Source organism: Mesocricetus auratus, unplaced genomic scaffold (assembly GCF_017639785.1).
Source record: "Mesocricetus auratus isolate SY011 unplaced genomic scaffold, BCM_Maur_2.0 Super-Scaffold_100013, whole genome shotgun sequence".
NCBI lineage: Eukaryota > Metazoa > Chordata > Mammalia > Rodentia > Cricetidae > Mesocricetus > Mesocricetus auratus.
Genome location: NW_024429196.1, coordinates 22,431,715 through 22,450,503, shown reverse-complemented (window position 1 = coordinate 22,450,503; position 18,789 = coordinate 22,431,715). Strand labels below are relative to the sequence as shown.

At 44.8% G+C, this 18,789-nt stretch overlaps 1 protein-coding gene across 6 annotated transcripts in view; it reads right to left on the bottom strand.

The window, feature by feature from the left end:
* Frmd4a (FERM domain containing 4A) overlaps positions 1-18,789 on the bottom strand; it is a 574,646-nt gene that overhangs the window by 119,832 nt on the left and 436,025 nt on the right. For all 6 annotated transcript variants that reach the window (XM_013121372.3, XM_040755499.1, XM_013121371.3 and 3 more), the window contains 2 exons: positions 14,707-14,801; positions 4,499-4,591 (listed from right to left, as the gene is read on the bottom strand). In XM_013121372.3, the coding sequence (XP_012976826.1) occupies positions 4,499-4,591; positions 14,707-14,801 (188 nt within the window). The remainder of the gene's footprint in view (positions 1-4,498; positions 4,592-14,706; positions 14,802-18,789) is intronic.

Below are 18,789 nucleotides of genomic sequence, written 5' to 3'. Positions count from 1 at the left end.
TCACCTCGGGGGAAGCTCTGCCTTTTCTCTCACAGAAAATAAATGGCTGGATTTGTTAGGGTGCTGTGTGGGCAAGCTGAATAGTGGGAACTCAGATCACAGCGTGTGCTAGACTCCTATGGCCAGTACCAAGTGACAGCCACCTGGAGACCCAGATGCAAGAGTTGATACGGCAGCAAATAAGGGCCTGAGTTCATGGAGGACAGAGGAGAGGAATGGTGTCAAGAGGCTTTGCAATAGGGAATGCAGGAAGAGGAGGAGGGGCAGCTCAGGTCTTACAGTCCATGCTAGAGGATGAATAATGGCATCACGGGTTCCATGGAACCACAGGAGATTGGGGAGAAAAGAGGAGGAGTCGGCCAGTTATATATTCTTTGGATCCCATGAGTTCGAAACATTCAGATGAGGCTGTCTAGGAGGAAACTAAACATTAGAAACATGCTACTTTCCAGAAAGATCCACTGGATAGGAGCCAGAAAGAAAGATTCTGCCATCTGGCCTGTATACAGGAATAGCAGAGAAGAACTCAGTGTAGAGACAGAGACAGAGACAGAGATAGAGACAGAGAGAGTAGAGAAGAGTTGATCCCAAGTGGAACTTGGAGGTGAAAATAATTATTTGCATGTGGGTTCATACGTGCACATGTGTGCTTACCCACAAGTGCACACCCATGAGTGTGAGCTCTCCTACAGGCCAACACTCACTGCCAAGTATTTTCCTCAGTCACTTCCTCTACTGAGTCTCTCACTGAGCCTGATACTTGCCATTTCAGCAGAGTCCCCAGGAGCCACACGTCTGCCCCTCTCCCCAGAGCTCAGTCATACGGGGCTTTTACATGGTTCTGGGGTCTGAACTCAGGTCTCCGTGCTTGTTCAGCGAGCTGTTCATCCACTGACATATCCCCACCAGCCTGAGTTATTTTTCTGAGACACAGTCTCACGCTGCAGTTCAGGATGGCCTTCATCTCAAAGCAATCCTCCTGCCTTAGCTTCCCCAGTGCTATGATGACAGGTGTGAACCACCAGACTCATGCTGGGGATTTTCGTCTCCTGAATATTCCCTGAGAGTCTTGCTAAGGCCAACTGAAAGTACCGTTGGCAGCAGTGCCATTTCCGGTGCAGGTCAGAAGTGGACACAGTACAGCCCTTGGCCAGTCTGCCTTCCAGTTCTTTCTACTGCTAGCACCTACTGATATTTCCAGCTCCCTTGTCACTGGGTTTAGGTAGAGAAACAGTCTGGGGGTGACCTGAGAAAGTTGTATATCCTAAGGGACCTCAAAGCTTTGCTTTGCTACTAGGGTCACCAAACCTACAGACAACTGGGGTCTGTTCAGATGCTTGGAAAATGTCCTTGCCATGCAGCCAAGCCCAATTTGTTTTCCTCTTTAATAATGTCGACAAAAAGAGCCAGGAAAAGAAACAGTGCTTAAAGAACTCACCCAAGTTTAAAGTGTAAGTGACTTGGTGTGTATGTACGTTAGAATGTTCATGTGTGCGGGTGCACACGCATGTGTGTGTGTGGGGGGCAGTGATCACCTTCCAGTGTCATTGCTCAGGAGCTGCCCATGTTGGGTTGTGAAACCAGTCTGGAAATCAAGTAGGCTGGCTAGCTGGCTGGGATTCTCCTGAGTCTTCCTCTGCAGTGTAGGTTTACAGGTACTTGATACCATGCCCAAGAATTCTGGGGATCTAACTCAGGTCCCATAAGCTTTATTGAATGAGCCATCTCCTCAACCATACACATTTTCCCCTTTGAGACAGATTGTACTGTGTAACCTTGGCTAGTCTAGAACCTTGTGTAGAGCAGGCTGGCCTTGACCCACAGAGTTTTACTTGCCTCTGCCTCCCCAGTGCTGGGATTAAATGAATGCACCTTCATGCCCCATCATAAATAATGTTTTTAGAAATGAAAAAAATTATTAATTATTGGTACAATAAAAATAATGCTATATTGGGGTAAGTTTATCAATCTAGGGTGGGGGCCAGTTTCATAGCTTACAGTTTAAAGCATATTAAATGGCAGTTTGGAGTCCAGGTTGTGCATCCAATAGATTTGAACACTTTAAATCTTATTCTACATTGTTCTGTGATTGTTGCCATGTCAGAGCTGTGAAGCTTCTATAAATAACTATGGCTCTCCATATGCCAGTTAGGGTTTTTAATAATCTTGTTAAGGTACTTGAAAGACTGACAATTTGGACACATATCTGAGTGGCATTAAACTGCAAGTTGGTCAGACTTACACTTAGCTCATCAATGTCTGAAGACCTTTGTACTAGAAGAGCCACTTTGGGGGAATTTCCATCTAGATTGGAAGCTGGAAAGTTTCTGGAACAGTTATTTCAAAATGAATCGCAATACACAGGTTTCCAGTACATATGTTAGCAATCGTACACAGATTGGGCTGGCGAGATGGCTTGATGAGGAAGGTGTTTGCTATGCCAAACAAATATGACAGCCTGAGATTGATCCTTAGAATTCATGTAGATGTGGAAGGAGAGAATTGACTCTGCAAAGTTGTCCTCTGCCCTCTGACCATATATGCAGTAACATGCAAACACACACACACACACACACACACACACACACACACACTGATAATAACAATAATAATAACCTGTGCATGCACTGCGGTGTTTTTGTACCAACTCTCAGCAAAACAATAAAATCTCAATTATGGAAAAAAAAAAGCCGTAGCAAGGAGGGAGCGCCTAACATGTGGCCAAGTATATGCCTCCACCTACTATTATAGGTTAATGAACCAGCTCTTGCCTAATCTCACCTCCTCCCTCACTGAAATTGTTAGTCTTTGTTTTATAAGGTTATTTCCCATTCATCTGAGACCCCATTAGGGAGAATATGGCACTGAAATCATTCCCATCCGTAATGGAAATAGCTGAGATTAGCTCTGATATCCCTGCAGCTGTTAAGCAAATCAAAAAGGCATTAACCGCAAGTTGAAATTTACTCCAACAGCTGAGGCAAAGACACACTCCAGCCTGTTAAATGGACCCTTTAGCTCTTTGCTTGAGACTTGCCGAAGGCTGTTCGTGGAGTCAGGACTGTCAAGTCTAGAACCGCAGCCCTGAACCTGCTCTTCAGGGAAAAATGAGCTGCAAGCCCTTGCCATCCCACTCCTGATTTCTGTGAGCATGTTTAAGATGGGCAGGGCCCGTAGACTTTGCAAAGTGGACATTTTCTTTTGAAAGCTGAAGATGTTGTTAGCAAGCTCGAGGTCCAGGGTCCTGTACCAGAAGAAACAATTAAAGCAAACTTAGCCCTTCCTACCTCTGCAGTACTGTTGATGGTTTTAGAAAGAGTGCCCCCAGTGGCTCCACTGCTCAGTGTTGCTGTGTCTGGGGGGGGCTCTAGCTCCTGGTTTTGCTGATCTGGCCTCCTATAGCCATTTGCAAACAGATGCGATCAGCCCTGGGGTCTTTAGAAGACAGGGCAAATGTTACCCTTCAAAGCTCTTTATCAGGGGCGGGGGAGAAGGCTCAGACTGTTAAGAGCCCTGGTTAAGCTTAAGGACTAAAGTTTGGTCCCTGGAAACTACGCAAATGTGGAAGAAGCGAATCGGTTCCAAAAAGTTGTCCTCTACCTTCCACATGCATGCAGTGGCATGTGTGTGTCCACACAGACACACCAAATACAACAATAACAAAGTCAAAAACAAAAAGTGTCTCACATGGGGCTGGGGAGCTGACTCAGTCAGTAAAGCGCTTGTTTTACAAACACGAAGACCTAAGTTTGAACTCAGAACAGGCATGGTGGCACATTTTTGTAATTCAACACTGGGAGCAGAGACAGGTGGCTCCCTGGGGCTTGCTGGCTAGTCAGCCTGGCCTACTTTGCAAATCCAAGCCCACTGAGAGACTGCATCTTAAGTAAAAGCTGAAGAGTGCCCAAGGAATAATGCATGAGGTTGTTTTCTGGGTTCAACATGCACATGCATACATGTAAACACACACACACACACACACACACACAAACACGCATGCTGGGGATTTGAACTCTGGTCCTCAGGCTTGAGCTGCTTCTTCCACTGAGCCATCTCTCAACCCTCTGACTTGCCAACGGGCATTTCAATCAGCTCTATTTGAGATAAATCCGTATAGTTCAAGGGACTCCAGTGGACTTAGGACAGAGACTTTTTATGGAGCTTCAAGTAGCACCAAAGCAAATCCCAGAACTTGTGACACAGTATAAGACTCAGTTTACTGTGAGATATATGACTCTCTGCTTCTACTTCCCCTAAAATAAGTTTTTTCTTCTTTCCACACATGTATTCTCACACAAGCGTGCAAGCCTGTGGCCAGAGCACACACCGATGGGTCCAGAACAGCCATACCTGAGTGTCCATCTTCTTGGAATGCAGTTGTGCCTTTATCCCTAACTGCCGACCAAGAGACCTCCCTTTTCCTTTGAGTCTCTCCATCCTTCCAGACTTTTCTGATAAAGAATAGAGAAGCCAAGGCAGGACTTCCAGGAGCACCTACCTGACACAGAAGTACAGAACCACGGGCCCAGACTTTTTGGGGAAGTCATGCTCCAGTACTCTTCGATCTAGTTGAAGCCAGTTCAAGTGTCCCCTGGAGGAAGGAGAGGCAGTGGGTTAGTTTGTTGGTTAGGTGTTTGGAGTTGAGGGTCTCCACTGGGTTGCAGGCACGCAGGGGATCTTGGAGCTTTCCTGGTATTTTGGAATTGTAGGAACACTGAGGAATTATCTGGGGGAAAGAGCTCTTGAGAGAACTGCTGTGTGGCGGGGACAGGACATGACCATGAAGTCACGAAGAGAGCACTGTCTGCTTACTATAACCACAGCTCTCTCTCTTGGCCTCAGTTCCCTTTCAACTGCTCCGGGGCATGTGCTTTTCCTACAGGACCCAGAACACGCTTCAATAACATGCTAACAATCCTTACATTATCCTACTGGAAGCAATTGAGATGTCACACGAACCACACTTTCTTAAACGTCATTCTACATAGGATCAAGCCATTATTCTATTTCTAGGCATTCACCTTTCCTCCCCACAAAAGGATGCATTTGTCTACACAAGGTCTCTTACATACAGTTCACAGATACTGTATTTCAAAAGAAACTAGAGTGGCCCAAACTTAAAACAATCCCAGGGTTTACCAGCAGAAAAATGAGTGAACGAATGGATAGCACAGTCCCAAAGTGGAATAGTATACAGCAACGAAGAGAGTGCAATTGCTGTAGGCAGTAATATGGATGAACCTAAAAATAATGAAGTTGGATGAAAGAAGTTTTAAATGAGAGGTTAAAAAAAGTATATAAATGGAACGATCCCATTTATGTAAAACTCTGGAAAACACAAACCAGTCTTCTGCTCCTGAAAACAGACTGAGGAGGTGGGGTGAGGGGGGAGGTGGAGGTGGTAAAGGATGTTGCAGGAAATGGATTCATGAGGATGTGTTTTAGAAGTGGCAGCTATGTTGTTGGTCGAATATTGACTTGATTAAAAAAATATGAGGGTCTCACCCAGGCTGGACTCACACTCACTACACAGTCCAGAATGACCTTGAATTCCTGATTGTCCTGCCTCCACCTCCCAAATGCTGGGATTAAAAGCATATTCCACAATGCCCTGCTCTCGTTTGATATTTATCTAGCAATGAACCGACTGGAAACCTATGTGTAGAAATGGCTAGAAGCAAAGAGCCAGGAGGTGGGAATAGTCCTAAGCCCTGATTCTGCTTCTGAGGGAAATGACATCTCTCTGTCTACTTTAGCCTTCAACCATCAGGCTGGGCCAATGGTGAGCCAGCCTGGGGCGGGGGCGCTGCTTCTGCCTCCACTGTGCTGGGATCCCACCACGCCTGCTGTTAAACTTCATAGAGTGACCCATTCCCGGAGCCTGAAATTATTATTGATGTGGCTGGGTAGGGGGTGGGGCTGGGGCCCTTCAAGTGGGAGAATGTGCAGCCATTTCATATCTTGGATTCCTAAGTAAACAAGTTTCCACGGATGGTTCATGAATATTGGCTTATCTAGAAATCCCTATGCACCAGAGAAAGAGTTAAAGCAGGGTGTGTACCAGGGAAATTACATTACAAACCAAGGGCTGACAATTCAAGTGGAATCTGGCTTTGCTTTTTTATTAATACAAAACTGTTTGCTCCAATATGCTGTTGTAAGGCTCTTCTAAAATCTCTCTTTTTGCATTTGTATACATGAGTGTGTACTGCAGGGGTACACACATGTGTGGTACAAATGCATGTTTGTGTGTGGATATGGGTGTGTGGGCCTGAGGCTGATGTCAGGTGTCTTCCCTGAGGCCTCCCCCCTTTTGTATTACAACAGGGTCTCTCACTTGAACCCAGAGCTCAGTAGTTTGTCTAGTTTAGCTAGTCAGCTTGCTTCAAGGATCCTGTCTCCAACTCGAGACCTGGGATTATTGGTAGTTTTGGTGACTGCCCAGCATTTACATGCATTCTGGGGATGTGAACTCTGGCCTTGGTGTTTGCACTCCCATGAGCCCCCTCTCCAGTCTCTTAGATTTGGTTTATAACATCTCCTATATTGTATGTTGTTAACTATTTCCTAATACAGGTGACAGACTGACAGGAGTCAAAACCAGTTATTTCTGCATCTTCCATTGCTAACAGTAGATGTTAAACATTTTTTTTGCTGTTGTTAAGAAAACAAACACAGGACTGGAGAGATGGCTCAGAGGTTAAGAACACTAGCCACTCTTCCAGACATCCTGAGTTCAATTTCCAGCAACCACATGGTGACTCACAATCATCTAGAATGAAATCTGGTGCCCTCTTGTGGCATACAGGCAGAGCACTATATACATAATAAATACATCTTAAAAAAGGCAAATGCATCAATTTTACAATATGCCCAGAGATCAATAGTCTCTCTGTTTATGTGTTCCCATGAACGTATGTGAGCTCACATGTGTATGGGTACGCACTCATGTGTGTGCATGTGCACACCCCAGGTTGATGTTGGATGTCTTCCTTCAAGGCCTTCCACTTTACTGAGACAGGATCACCATCTGAACTCAGAGCTTGCTGATTCCAGCTAGTCTAGTTAGCTACCTTGCCCACGGTTCTCCTGTCTCTGCCTCCCAAGTGCTGGGCACAAAGACAGTCTCCTTGCTTGCCCAGTTTTTACTTGGGTTCTGGGGGATTTCAATTTTGGTCCTCACACTTGTGGAATAAGTACTTTATCCCCTAGCCATCTCCCCAGCCCTGAAATCCATTTTTGTAGAGATTCAGTGACTGTTACCCCGTACAGCCAATGCTCCTGCCCCAAGTATGAGGAATTCATCTGTTCGCCTAGCCTAAGACCCAGGCTCTTCAGTATCATTTGCTCTGCGGTGGGCAGGAGGGCATGGATGACTGATGCCTAGCCCCTTCTGGAATGGTACCATTCTTTTTTATTTATCTTAGCTACACACATATAAAGTCATGCTCCAATACTTCTCTGGTCACTTTAAATAAGGTGCTGCTGTTTGCTGTGATGTTGACAGTGGCGTGCTCATCTCAGAAGCTGTCATGAGCACTAAATGTCAAGTTCCCAGAAGCAACTATGACAGCCCAGGCACGGTAGACTGGAGCCACTGACTTTTGCTGTCCTGCCTTCTAGGAGTTAATGAGTGGAAACCCAAGCCCAGTTCTAAGTAAATTATGCTCCCAGAGCTGCTGCTGCTGGTTCTTTTTCCCAAGATAAGAAACTGCTTTTGAACTTTGTTTTGTTTTATTTTTTCGAGACAGGGTTTCTCTGTATTGTTTTGGAGGCTGTCCTGGAACTTGCTCTGTAGACCAGGCTAGCCTTGAACTCACAGAGATCTGCCTGCCTCTGCCTCCCGAGTGCTGGGATTAAAGGCATGCGCCACCAATGCCCGGCTTTAAACTTTGTTTTTAAGTGGTAGATATACTTGTGATTTCTGTTAGATTCTTTATGGATGCCTCAGCCAATGCCATGTGCAGACTAAGGCACACTTTATGGCCCAGCATGCCTGGCAATGGGTCACAGGTGTGCTGCTAATAAGACATTCATTATTGAGCTAAATCTGACTCCTGGATGGACCTGTATCAATCAAGTAAGCATTTCAAACAGTTGTGACCCAGGCATTAGGACAAGTCTTAGTAGATAAAATGCTTGCCACACAAACATAAGGACCAAGTTTGATCCATAGCACCCACATAGGAAGGCAGGTGTGATGGGGTGCTCTTGTTACCCCAGCTTTGGGGAGGCTGAGATAGCAGGGTCCCTGAGGATTGTTGGATATCCATTTTTGTCTAATCGTGACCTCTGTGACAATGACACTTGCCTCAAAGCAAGTAGATAGCATTCCTGAGATCACCTCCTGGCTTACACAGACACACATACAAATATATATGTGCATGCACACTTGTACACACATATAGAAAAAACTATGATACAGGAAGCTGAAAGTACTAACCTTTATTGACTAGGACTGTGGCCTCATGGTGCCCATGACCCCTCTAAACTCAAGCAAAACTTTTCCATGCAAACATTTGTGGAAGAAAAGGAATTTAAGTCCTTAACAAATTTCCAAGGGGTCTGCGATGAAATGATCGGGTAAGAGCCCTCATTTTCTTAACTGCCATGTGAAAGTACATTCTAACTGTTCTTGCACAATAATGGCTAACCCGTGTTCTCCCTCAAACGTCTAAACACTTCTTAAAAGCTTTTCTTTTCTTTAAGACATGGGTATTCAATTATACCATCTGATGAGCAATTCACAAGATTGGGGATAGGAGACAAGAGACAGGAACTTAATTGCAGTGACAATCATTACTTCAATTTGAGGTATGTTTGTTCATTTTGGCTGAAGCTATTTCATGTTTGGCTTTTGAGAGAGGATGCTTTGTCTTCTCTCAGCCATTGACTTAAAATATTAAAAATTGGGAATTAAAATAGTAATGCAAGTATTTAAAAATAAAATGTAAAAAAAAGATTCTTTCTAAACAGATGCCATGTTGGATAAATGAAAATCTTAGTTATGCTGTTTGTCTGTTTAGTTTTTTTCTTTGTGGTACTGTATAGGCCCACAGCCTTCAGCAGCTAGGAAAACACTTGAGCTAAACCACTGACCTTCGTGCCCTCATTCCTCAGTTTACCGTCTCTATACATATGGGGATACTAAATCTGAACTCAGGAGTTGATTCTCAAACTGTTAGAAATGGTGCCTGGAAGGTAGCCTCTCTCAGATATGTCAGTTGGTATTGGGCCCTGATAGTCTAAGATCAAGTGGAATTGGTCATTGTTGGATCTGGGTCAAGGGGACAGGAAGAAATTGGCTCCAGCATTTGAGGTCCTTGAGCAGGACTTTTAAACTTGGCTGTATATCAGAACAAACTGGGGTCTTTGAAGAAAAAAACAGCAAAAACAACTGGATTTAAGATGTCCCCAGTTCTTCCAATATATCTCCAATGTGGAAAGGAACCCTGGCTCCAGCCACATGCCAATAGGTATTCCAAGGGGCTGGAGAGATGGCTAAATGGTTAAGAGCACGTGCTGCTCTTTCAAAGGTCCAGGTTTGGTTTTCAGCACCCACATGGTGGTTCATAACTGTGTCTAACTCCAGCTCTTTTAGGGGACCTGATGCTCTTTCTCTTCTGACTTCTGTGGAAATTGCATACATGTGGCAGACATATGCAAATGCAGGCAAACACTCATAAACACAAATATTTTAAAAATGCATCTAATTTTTAAAGCATGATTTAAAGATCAAATTCTTCCCAGGGCCATTGCTTCAGAATGTCTCAAAGCTGTCCAAACTGCCCTCACTTGCCCAGGTCATCACGACTGGGAACACTGCAAGATGAACACCAGAGAGTTAGTGCAAATCAAAAGTTACTGACTGCAATTGAATTCCAGAGCAGGTAAAACATTCATGGGCAACATGGTGCTATTTGAGGAGAACCTATGGCTTAGTTCATCTAGCAGTGGGTGTTGCGTCATATTTTGCTGTGTACCACAGGGTTTGTAAGATATTGACATGGAAGGAAGCAAACGGGGTCTGTGCTGTCTTCGTAACTCTTCTATAATTGTTTCCAAATAAAAAGCTTCAAAATAAAATAACAACAGAGGAGGAAGAGCTCACATCAATGCTGTAAAAACCGGTTGCCACAGCATTCAGTATTCTTGGGTGTAGAGTTTTACACTGTTGTCTCTGATACTTTATCAATAAATATCAATTATGGGGGGACAGAAGACAAGGGAAACTTCCAATTTCCTGTCTGCATTAATTAATTAATTAATTAATTAATTATTCTCAGGGTTCCATCTGGATCGCACAAAATATCATCACCAGAATTTACACTGAAGAGTGACAAACAACTTAAGAACCATGCAGTCTACAAGACACACCTGCTGCTCCAGGGAAGGCCAATGCTGCCCTTGAACTTGTGCCTGAGGGTGTGATCTGCTCTGGGTTGGTGATTCCTGTGTTCAGAAGCACTAAGGTAGCTTTTCCCCTGCCTCTCCATGCCAAGTGACACCTAACACAGAGTGACTTCCAGCTTGTAGTCACTTTGCAGGTCTGAATCTCGCTTGATTTGAATAGAGTAATAGGCAGATTCATGTATTTTACCACGAGCTGCCACAGACCAATGGCAACACTACTGTTGCTGTGTGTGTGTGTATAAAAGAGCACATTATGGGCACACTCACACACTCACACATATACAAACACCTTGGGGGTACATATGTCCAATTTGAACAGTTATTACAATGTTTCATGTTGAGATGAGGCTGTAGCTCAGCTGTTCTTATACTTGTCCAGCACACACAAGGTCCCGAGTTTGATTTTCAGTAACACAACACACACACACACACACACACACACATGCAACACAACTTGTTAGTGTTACTTGGCACATAGATGCAGAGGAAAAACATGCTCTTGAACATAGGAATCACCAGTTCCTCCAAGCACAAGTCCAAAGGACAACCTTTGTTCTTCACTTTCTCAGAAGGAGAAGAAGCATTCTAATTACCAAAGAAGCCCAGAGATGTATGTAGGTTCAGGTATTACTAGACCATAAAGGTCTGTTCCCTAAGTCTCCCTTGTCCTTGTCTAGCTGGTCAGTTTCCTGTGCTATCCTCTCAGAGACTTGACTTTCCCTGGGACTGACACCTGCCCTTTCTCCCCCAGGCATACCCGCCACTTCTCATTCAGGAACCAACAGGTGCCCAGTTCTATTTCATGGGTTCTTGCTGGTGTCTTGCCACTGGCACTGTGGCTGGGGACACCCTCCCACTCAGATCTGGGAGGAGGTGTTGGTAGGTCTGTGCATTCTCCAGACCAACCAGATGGTGACTAAGAGACCTGCTATGGGGAGTGTGACGCTTCTCTCAAGAGTGGCCTCTACACACATCATATATGAATGAGTGAACACACCCAGGTAGGTTATCAGGCCAGCAGAGAATCAGGAGAGCTCAGCTCCCAACTACATAGCTCTATAGACTCAAGGCCGTGCACCTTCCGCCTGTGATGTGGCTCCTGTGTCCTCCTCTGCCCTTGGGGGAAGACTGACTGACGGACTTTCTACCTTTTCATCTTTCCAGTCACTGCTCTTGACTAGGGCTATCAGGGCTGTGGTCTCTAAACCTCGCTCAGCACACAGACTTCTTCCTCTCTGGCCTAAGATAACATGCTCATTCTTTGACTCTTGTTGACTCTGAAGGCAAGTCTAATTGGGACCATCCAGAGTTCATGGACTCCTTAAATTGAGTAAACTTACTTGGGAAATGGGAACAATGAGGCTATGATTAATTGAGGCTTGCGGTTTCCTTCCAATCAGTGGGGACAGCATGGGGAGTAATTAGGGGCCTTGCTTATGGGGATTCTCAACAGAGAGGATAGAGAATGTCTGTGTGTGTGTGTGTGTGTGTGTGTGTGTGTGTGTGTGTGTGTGTGTGTGTGTGTTTGGTTTTTTGAGACAGGGTTTCTCTGTATTGTTTTGGAGGCTGTCCTGGAACTCACTCTGTAGACCACATTGGCCCCGAACTCACAGAGATCCACCTACTTCTGCTTCCCGAGTGCTGGGCTTAAAGGCTAACGGTGTCCACCACCAATGCCCGGCTAAGAATGTCTGTGTTTGTGAAAGTCGGTTTGTCTAGATGGGCAGTTGTTTGAAGGGTTTCTTCTTTATTATCTGCCAGATGCTTTCCTGCCTGCACTTCTCCTGACCTGCAGGTGGAGGGCCTTCTAGACCAGAGAAAGGCAGCCCTCCTGCCTTGCACCTCAGCGCCCTGTGTGCTCCAGCCCCAGAGCTGACCTCACCGTTTGTGAGGAAGAGGATGCTTTGTCCTTTCCACGGCTTCTGCTCGTCCACTGCCCCAGACTTCACTTGTGTGTGGACTGCAGGTGTGAGATCAGAGGACAACCTTGGGTTTGTCAGTTACTGTTCACTTTTTCATCTCTTTTGGGAAATTTATTGATTTATTACTTTTATGTGTATACGTGTGTAGGTATCCGTATAAGGCCAGAACATTGTAGGCAGGAGACTGGGAACCAAGTTTAGGTCCTCTGTAGGAACAGCAGGAACTCTTGACTGCTGAGCTTTTTCTCCAGTCTCCCACCATATTTCTTGAGACAGTATCTCTCAGGGCAGAGTAGGGTAGGTAGGCTGGCAGGACAGTGTGCCTAAGAGGTCAATTTGCCTCTGAAGAGATGATACGAATATATACTTTGTGTGCTTGAATATACAGCTAACAAAACCAAATTGTTACTTTATTTTATGATAGCCTAATAGAAGCCTTTGCCTAAAAATTATAGAACTGTGCAGAAGTAAAATGAGTTAAAATTTTATTTATGTATGTCAGTTTCTGCCAACTTGTATGCATTCTTTATCCTAGGAAAGTAACTATCTGCGTACCTTACTGCGTAATTGGCACAGTTATCTGGTCAAAGGCTACATTGTAGCTCCTGTTTGCTAAGAAAGGATGTTGGTAGTTTTGTTTGTTTGCTTGTTTTGCTAGACAGGATCTTTCTAGGTAGCACTGGATCTGCCTGCCTCTGCCTCACGAGTGCTGGGATTAAAGGCATGCACCGTTATACCTAGCAAGAAAGTGTATTTTTTATTGCCATTTCAGATGTTTGTGTGCTTTTATTGCTAACTAAAAAATGCCTACCTGTAAAATGTCCATGCCTGCAGTCTATTGGTGTAAGCAAGCCTAGCTGTGACAGAAATTCCTTTTGGCGGGTATGAGAAACCAAGACTGCTCTCTGTGGCTACACTCTTCTCTGACCTATAAAAATTGTAAGGAATTGTGTAGGACTGACTGGGGATTGAAGTAGGTCCTCATGCCTGTGTGTGGGTACCTTGTCATCTCACGGATCCCCAAGGCCAACCACAGCCATGTACACAGATGCCACTCTCCCACTGATGACACAGAAGGTGCCTATTCTTGTTTCAGAACCCAGCCTACCTCAATGGTCCCACCTCCCTCCTGGGGTCTGGGTTGGACTCTGCTGTCCTACCCAGCCACTGATCTCACCCTGACTATGAGCATTTTAGGAAACCATGTCTATAATTCTAAAGACGTGGAGGGTGTGTGGACATGAATATACACACATAGGAGACTTCTTAGGGAACATTTATTTAAAGCAGGTTATTGTTTTGTTTTGTTTCCTGGTGAAGGGGGTGGGGAAGCAGAGTTTGAGGAACAAGGGCAGATAGGGAAAGTGAGGGCAGGCTGTTTGACTTCTCATTCCCAGGAAACATTTAGAGGAGAAACTGTGGGAAGATATGGGGGTGGATATCTAGATACATCCCATAGGGGGAAAGGGAGGGACCAGGAGTCCTACAAAATAGCTGGGCCAGCATCTGTTTACCGGACTCCCAGCCTTGGGCTTCTCCCATCATGAATGTGTGCAGCTGGTACTTTCCCTTTCTCTGTGGCTTGGGGTCTTCTGTCTTTCCTGGTCCTACACAATCCGACTCTTTGTGCTGAGAGACTATTGGCATCCCTTAGAGAATTACAGCCACCCGTTACAATAGAACCAAGGGCTGCACACGTCTAGGAAAGTGCTTCACCACTCAGTCACATCTCCAGTCTTTAGCTTATTCTTATCCAAGAATTCGGGCTGATCTTCACCAAACTCTTTTGGTAACAATCTACCAAGAAAAAAAAATAATTCCACGAACCCACCCTTCCTTTATTATAAAACAGAGCCCGAACTGGAAGGCTGCTGAAAGCAAACACACTTTTACATCAGATGGGTGACATGCACTTTGATTTTGCATCCTCTGTTTCGGCTTAGAATACGAAACTGCCCAGCTATCATCTTTCACCCTGAATTTATCATCAACTCTACTTCCTGTTATTGTTTCTCCAATACTGGAGAGAAACATTTACTTTCCAGAAGTTTTCATTTAACCTTAATGAAAACCAAACCCACACAGATCTACTTAAAAAAAATAAACATTTCAGTCTGAACACGAATCTGCTTGATTATAAGAACATTGACCTAATAATTTCATAATATTAGCATCTGTCTAATTATATGCTTTGGCTGCTCCAGGCACGATCACCGGTTTTTGAAATTCAGATGGTGAACTTGGACTGACCTCCCCCATCCCCCACCGGTCCCATGTAGACTGCAGCTGATTTTGCTGTGCACAGCTGAGGGAGGGCAATTTCCCATCCTGTTCTTTTGTTTGGGGTCTGTCGGCTTAGGACAGTACTTACGTCTCGTCTGTGAATGCGATTCCAAAGTATTCCTTTTCCTTCAGGTTAAAATGAGAGGCCACGAGGTCAAGAAGCTCCTTGGCCAGAAGCTTGGGCTGGAAGAAGAACACAAAGGGAAAAGATTGAGTCCGCAGAGTCTTTCACTAAATCATGCTATCATCTTGGGTTTCTAGCACGTTCTCAGTATAATATCTGAAAACTCAGGCACACTACATAAGCACAAATGACTTTTCTAAAATCCAAAGAGGGGCTTGGTGGTGGTTCAGTTGGTAGAGTTCTTGCCTTGAATGCACAAAGTCTCATGTTTGATTCTTAGGGCAGGATAAAATTGGTTGTAATGGGAGCATGGCTGTATTTCCACAGGAAGTGGAGGCAGAAGGATCAGGAGTTTAAGGCTGTCTTCAACTACATAGCAAGTTTGAGACTAGCCTGGACTACATCACACACACACACACACACACACACACACACACACACACGCACGCACGCACGCACGCACGCACGCACACACACACACACACACACACACATACACGGGAGAGAGACGGAGGGAGGGAGGGAGGACAAGAACAATAGGGAAAGAGAAAGACTGAGAGACACACTAGGATACTGCTATACAAAACAGCCAGGGCAAAGGTCCCAGGTAACAGACAGAGGCGCTGTAAGATTGGCTCTGTTAGCTAACAGCACTTGGTTTTTAGTGGGGCTGACCAGCCTGGTGACGTTCCTTCCCCACCTTATGCTGTACTGACAGGGAGATGTCTTTTTAAAATTGATCTGTTTAGGAAACAAAGGCAGACCCTCCTATTCTTAGGATGAAGTTACTTTCGGATAAGCAATCTTAAGATGCTATTAGGTCCAAATGCATTTATTATGAGTACCAGAGCTTAGCAACACAGTGCTACAGGTGTGAGCCCAAGACAAAACAGTAAACTTAACACCATTCTGATTTATTTTGTAACTAAGTTGCAAGTTTCTAAGCATGGGCTTGGTGGATGACAACTTTGCCTTGCTGCATCAAAGGTTGTACCCACCTGTCATGGTGTGGCTGTTCCTGCCTGGAGATCACTTAGATAAATGGGGGAGGGGCTCTGGCTTTTAGTATCATTAGAGGTGATTGTAGCACATAGCCTGATACAGGGAGAAGATCCAGATACAAAAGTCAAAGCCCAGTTTTTACTGAACGCATATCATTTTTTGTATCATTGTTGAGTTCAACATCCCTACACTGAACCATGAACTGTGTCTATTTGCTGTGTGGTAGGCACTGTTCTAAGTACTTCTTACACACTTTTACCCTCATACTCCTATAAGGTTGTCTATCATACAGGGCAGAAATGGGCCCAGAGATCAGGCCACTGTTTCTGGCTCCTCCTGTTTCTGTGACCATCAGCCCTGCAGTGAAAACTGCATAGATCCACATGGGTTTGAACTGGTGGTAGCACTTCCTTCCCTGCTAATTAAAGACCAATGGAAAACCCTACCTTGATGAACCAATGGCATCTAATGATCTTCATTTCCATTCCCATCATACTACAATCTGAGTCTAAGCCAGCAGGATGAAGTCTACAAAGGGCATGCAGAGGGATGCGCTTGGTATGTCTCAGAATTTGCTGCAAGACTGAGTTCTGAAGCTTGAGCACATGCTGTGGGATGCTGCAGGCCCCACTGCCCATGCTACTGTTCTTCCCAGAAGATGCTGGGCAGCACGGAATTTATGGGTTGTAATGAGGCAGCAGGCTGACTGCTTTTAAAATGTAGCAGATCATAATTTGTCCATCAGAATGACTGCCATCTCTTTCAAGGTGGCCACAGTTCATCCTTGATGCTTGCTGTTTCTGGAAGTATTTTGAGCTGGCACTGTAGTTCACACCTATAACTCCAACACTTAGAAGGCTAAGGTAGGAGGATAGGGATTCAAGGCTAGCCTGTGCTACACAAAAAGATCATATGTCATTTTTTTCCTACTTAGGATTATATTTTTACTTGTCCTGGGAGCATGTTTTAGACTTAGCATCCTTGCCAGCAAGAACTCTTCCAGCACTCAGAATGGATTTGGATTTTTTTTTGTAAATGTCTAAAGTCACTTGAGGTCAAGTCTGGTAGGTGGGAGTTGAAGGTCACTTGAGGTCAAGTCTGCTGGGTGGAGAGAGGCGAGGAGTGGGTCTCACTGGATCAATCTGGTATTAGAAAACGAGGTGTGACTAAAAAGTCCTTACTGGGGGTTCTTGTGAGCTATGGTGAAGTAACTAACCCATTCTTGGAGAGGACATTCCTGAGATTCCTCTCTCTTTGGGAATGACGTTTCAAAGACATTTGAACACCCTTGCTGGGTGTGGTGAACTGAGTGAGAAATGTCCCGCATGGACTGATGTATCTCAACACTTGGTCCATAGGTGGCAGTGTTGGTGGGAAGGTTATGGAACTTACAGAAAACGGAGCCTTGCTAGAGGCACAATCACTGGAGGTAGGCTTTAAGGTTTTATAACCACTTTCTGTTCTCTGTCTTTGCTTCCTGCGTGTGCATGCGTGCGTGCGTGCGTGCGTGCGTGCGTGCGTGCGTGTGTGTGTGTGTGTGTGTAAAATGTGATCTCTGCTTCATGACTGCCAGGCCAGCTTCATGCTCCTACTGCCATGCCTTTTCCACCAAGATGGACTGCACCTCCTGTAAGCCCAATCAACTCTTTCTTCTCTAATTTTTTTGGGGGGGGGCTGAGTATTATTATTATTATTATTGGTTTTCTGAGACAGGGTTTCTCTGTATTGATTTGGAGCCTGTCCTGGCACTCACTCCATAGATCAGGTAGGCCTAGAACTCACAGAGATCCAACTGCCTCTGCCTCCCGAGTGCTGGGATTAAAGGTGTACACCACCAACACCCGGCTTTTGGTCTCAGTATTTTATCACAGCAACGAAAAGGAGCAAATACAGTTGGAGATGTATACATTTATACAGGAGGAGGAAGGTACTCATTAGCTACAGAAATGGTTGGGAGAAATTGCAAGGTGTGGTGTAGGGAGGAAGCTGAGGGAGGTGTGGAGGGCAGGGGACATGGTTAACAGGTGTCGAATACTTGTGTTCTTCACCCAGTTCAGCCTTTGAAATGGCATAAAGGAACACACGGAACAGCTTCAGCCGACCATGTAACATTCACGTACGTCTGCCTTGCAATGCCACGCCTTACAAAGGACTGTCTGAGGCATTGCTACTCTATCCCAGACACAGTTCCGAGAGCTTCCATACACTGTCGTTATATAAATGACAGAGGACTATCCCCCCGCCAGTCAAGACTTAGAGTCAGCAGACGGGCTGTTCTGAGACTCGGCAAAGCCGGAATTGGAAACAGGGTCTGGATACACACAATGGAATATTACTCAGCCTTAAAGAGGAAACAATTCAGATATATGTTACACCAGTGAACACTGAAGACATGCTAACTGAAAGAGGCTATAAAAAAGATGAGTGTTACTGTCATCTCACTTGTGTAAGTAACTAAGACCATGTGATTTCACAGGGGTTACCAGGGGTTGGAGAGGATGAGGGGTTACTGCTGAATGGTCACAGAATTTCTGCTTCAAATCCTGACAAAAGTTTGGAAACAGTGGTGAGTCTTTGATAATAATGTGCATGTAGTTAGTGCCCCTGAATTATATAATATATATATATACATATACATGTATATAAAATACATGGTAAATTTTATTTTGTGTATATTTATTCCAGTTTAAAAAATAAGAAACAAAATATAAGCCCTAGCTTGTCTCAAAATGGTGACTACTTCTGGGTAAGAGGTCAAGCACCATTTGTCTTGAAGGACCTGTCTAGGGCTATAATGCTGAGCCAATACACTGACATTACAGATTTATAAATCATCAGAGTGCACTTAGCTAGCGTGAGTCTTCCTCTGAATTTCAAGCCTCAGACACACTGAACAATGGTTGCTCTGTGAGAGACTTGTAGGTACTGACTTTTGGCCCCTCTAAGTTGACATGTCCCTCTGATTTCACCTGCCTCCCCAAACCCTTATTATACTGGAAATCTTACACTGAATAACTAAACAGCTCAGGCAGCCACAGCTCGGGG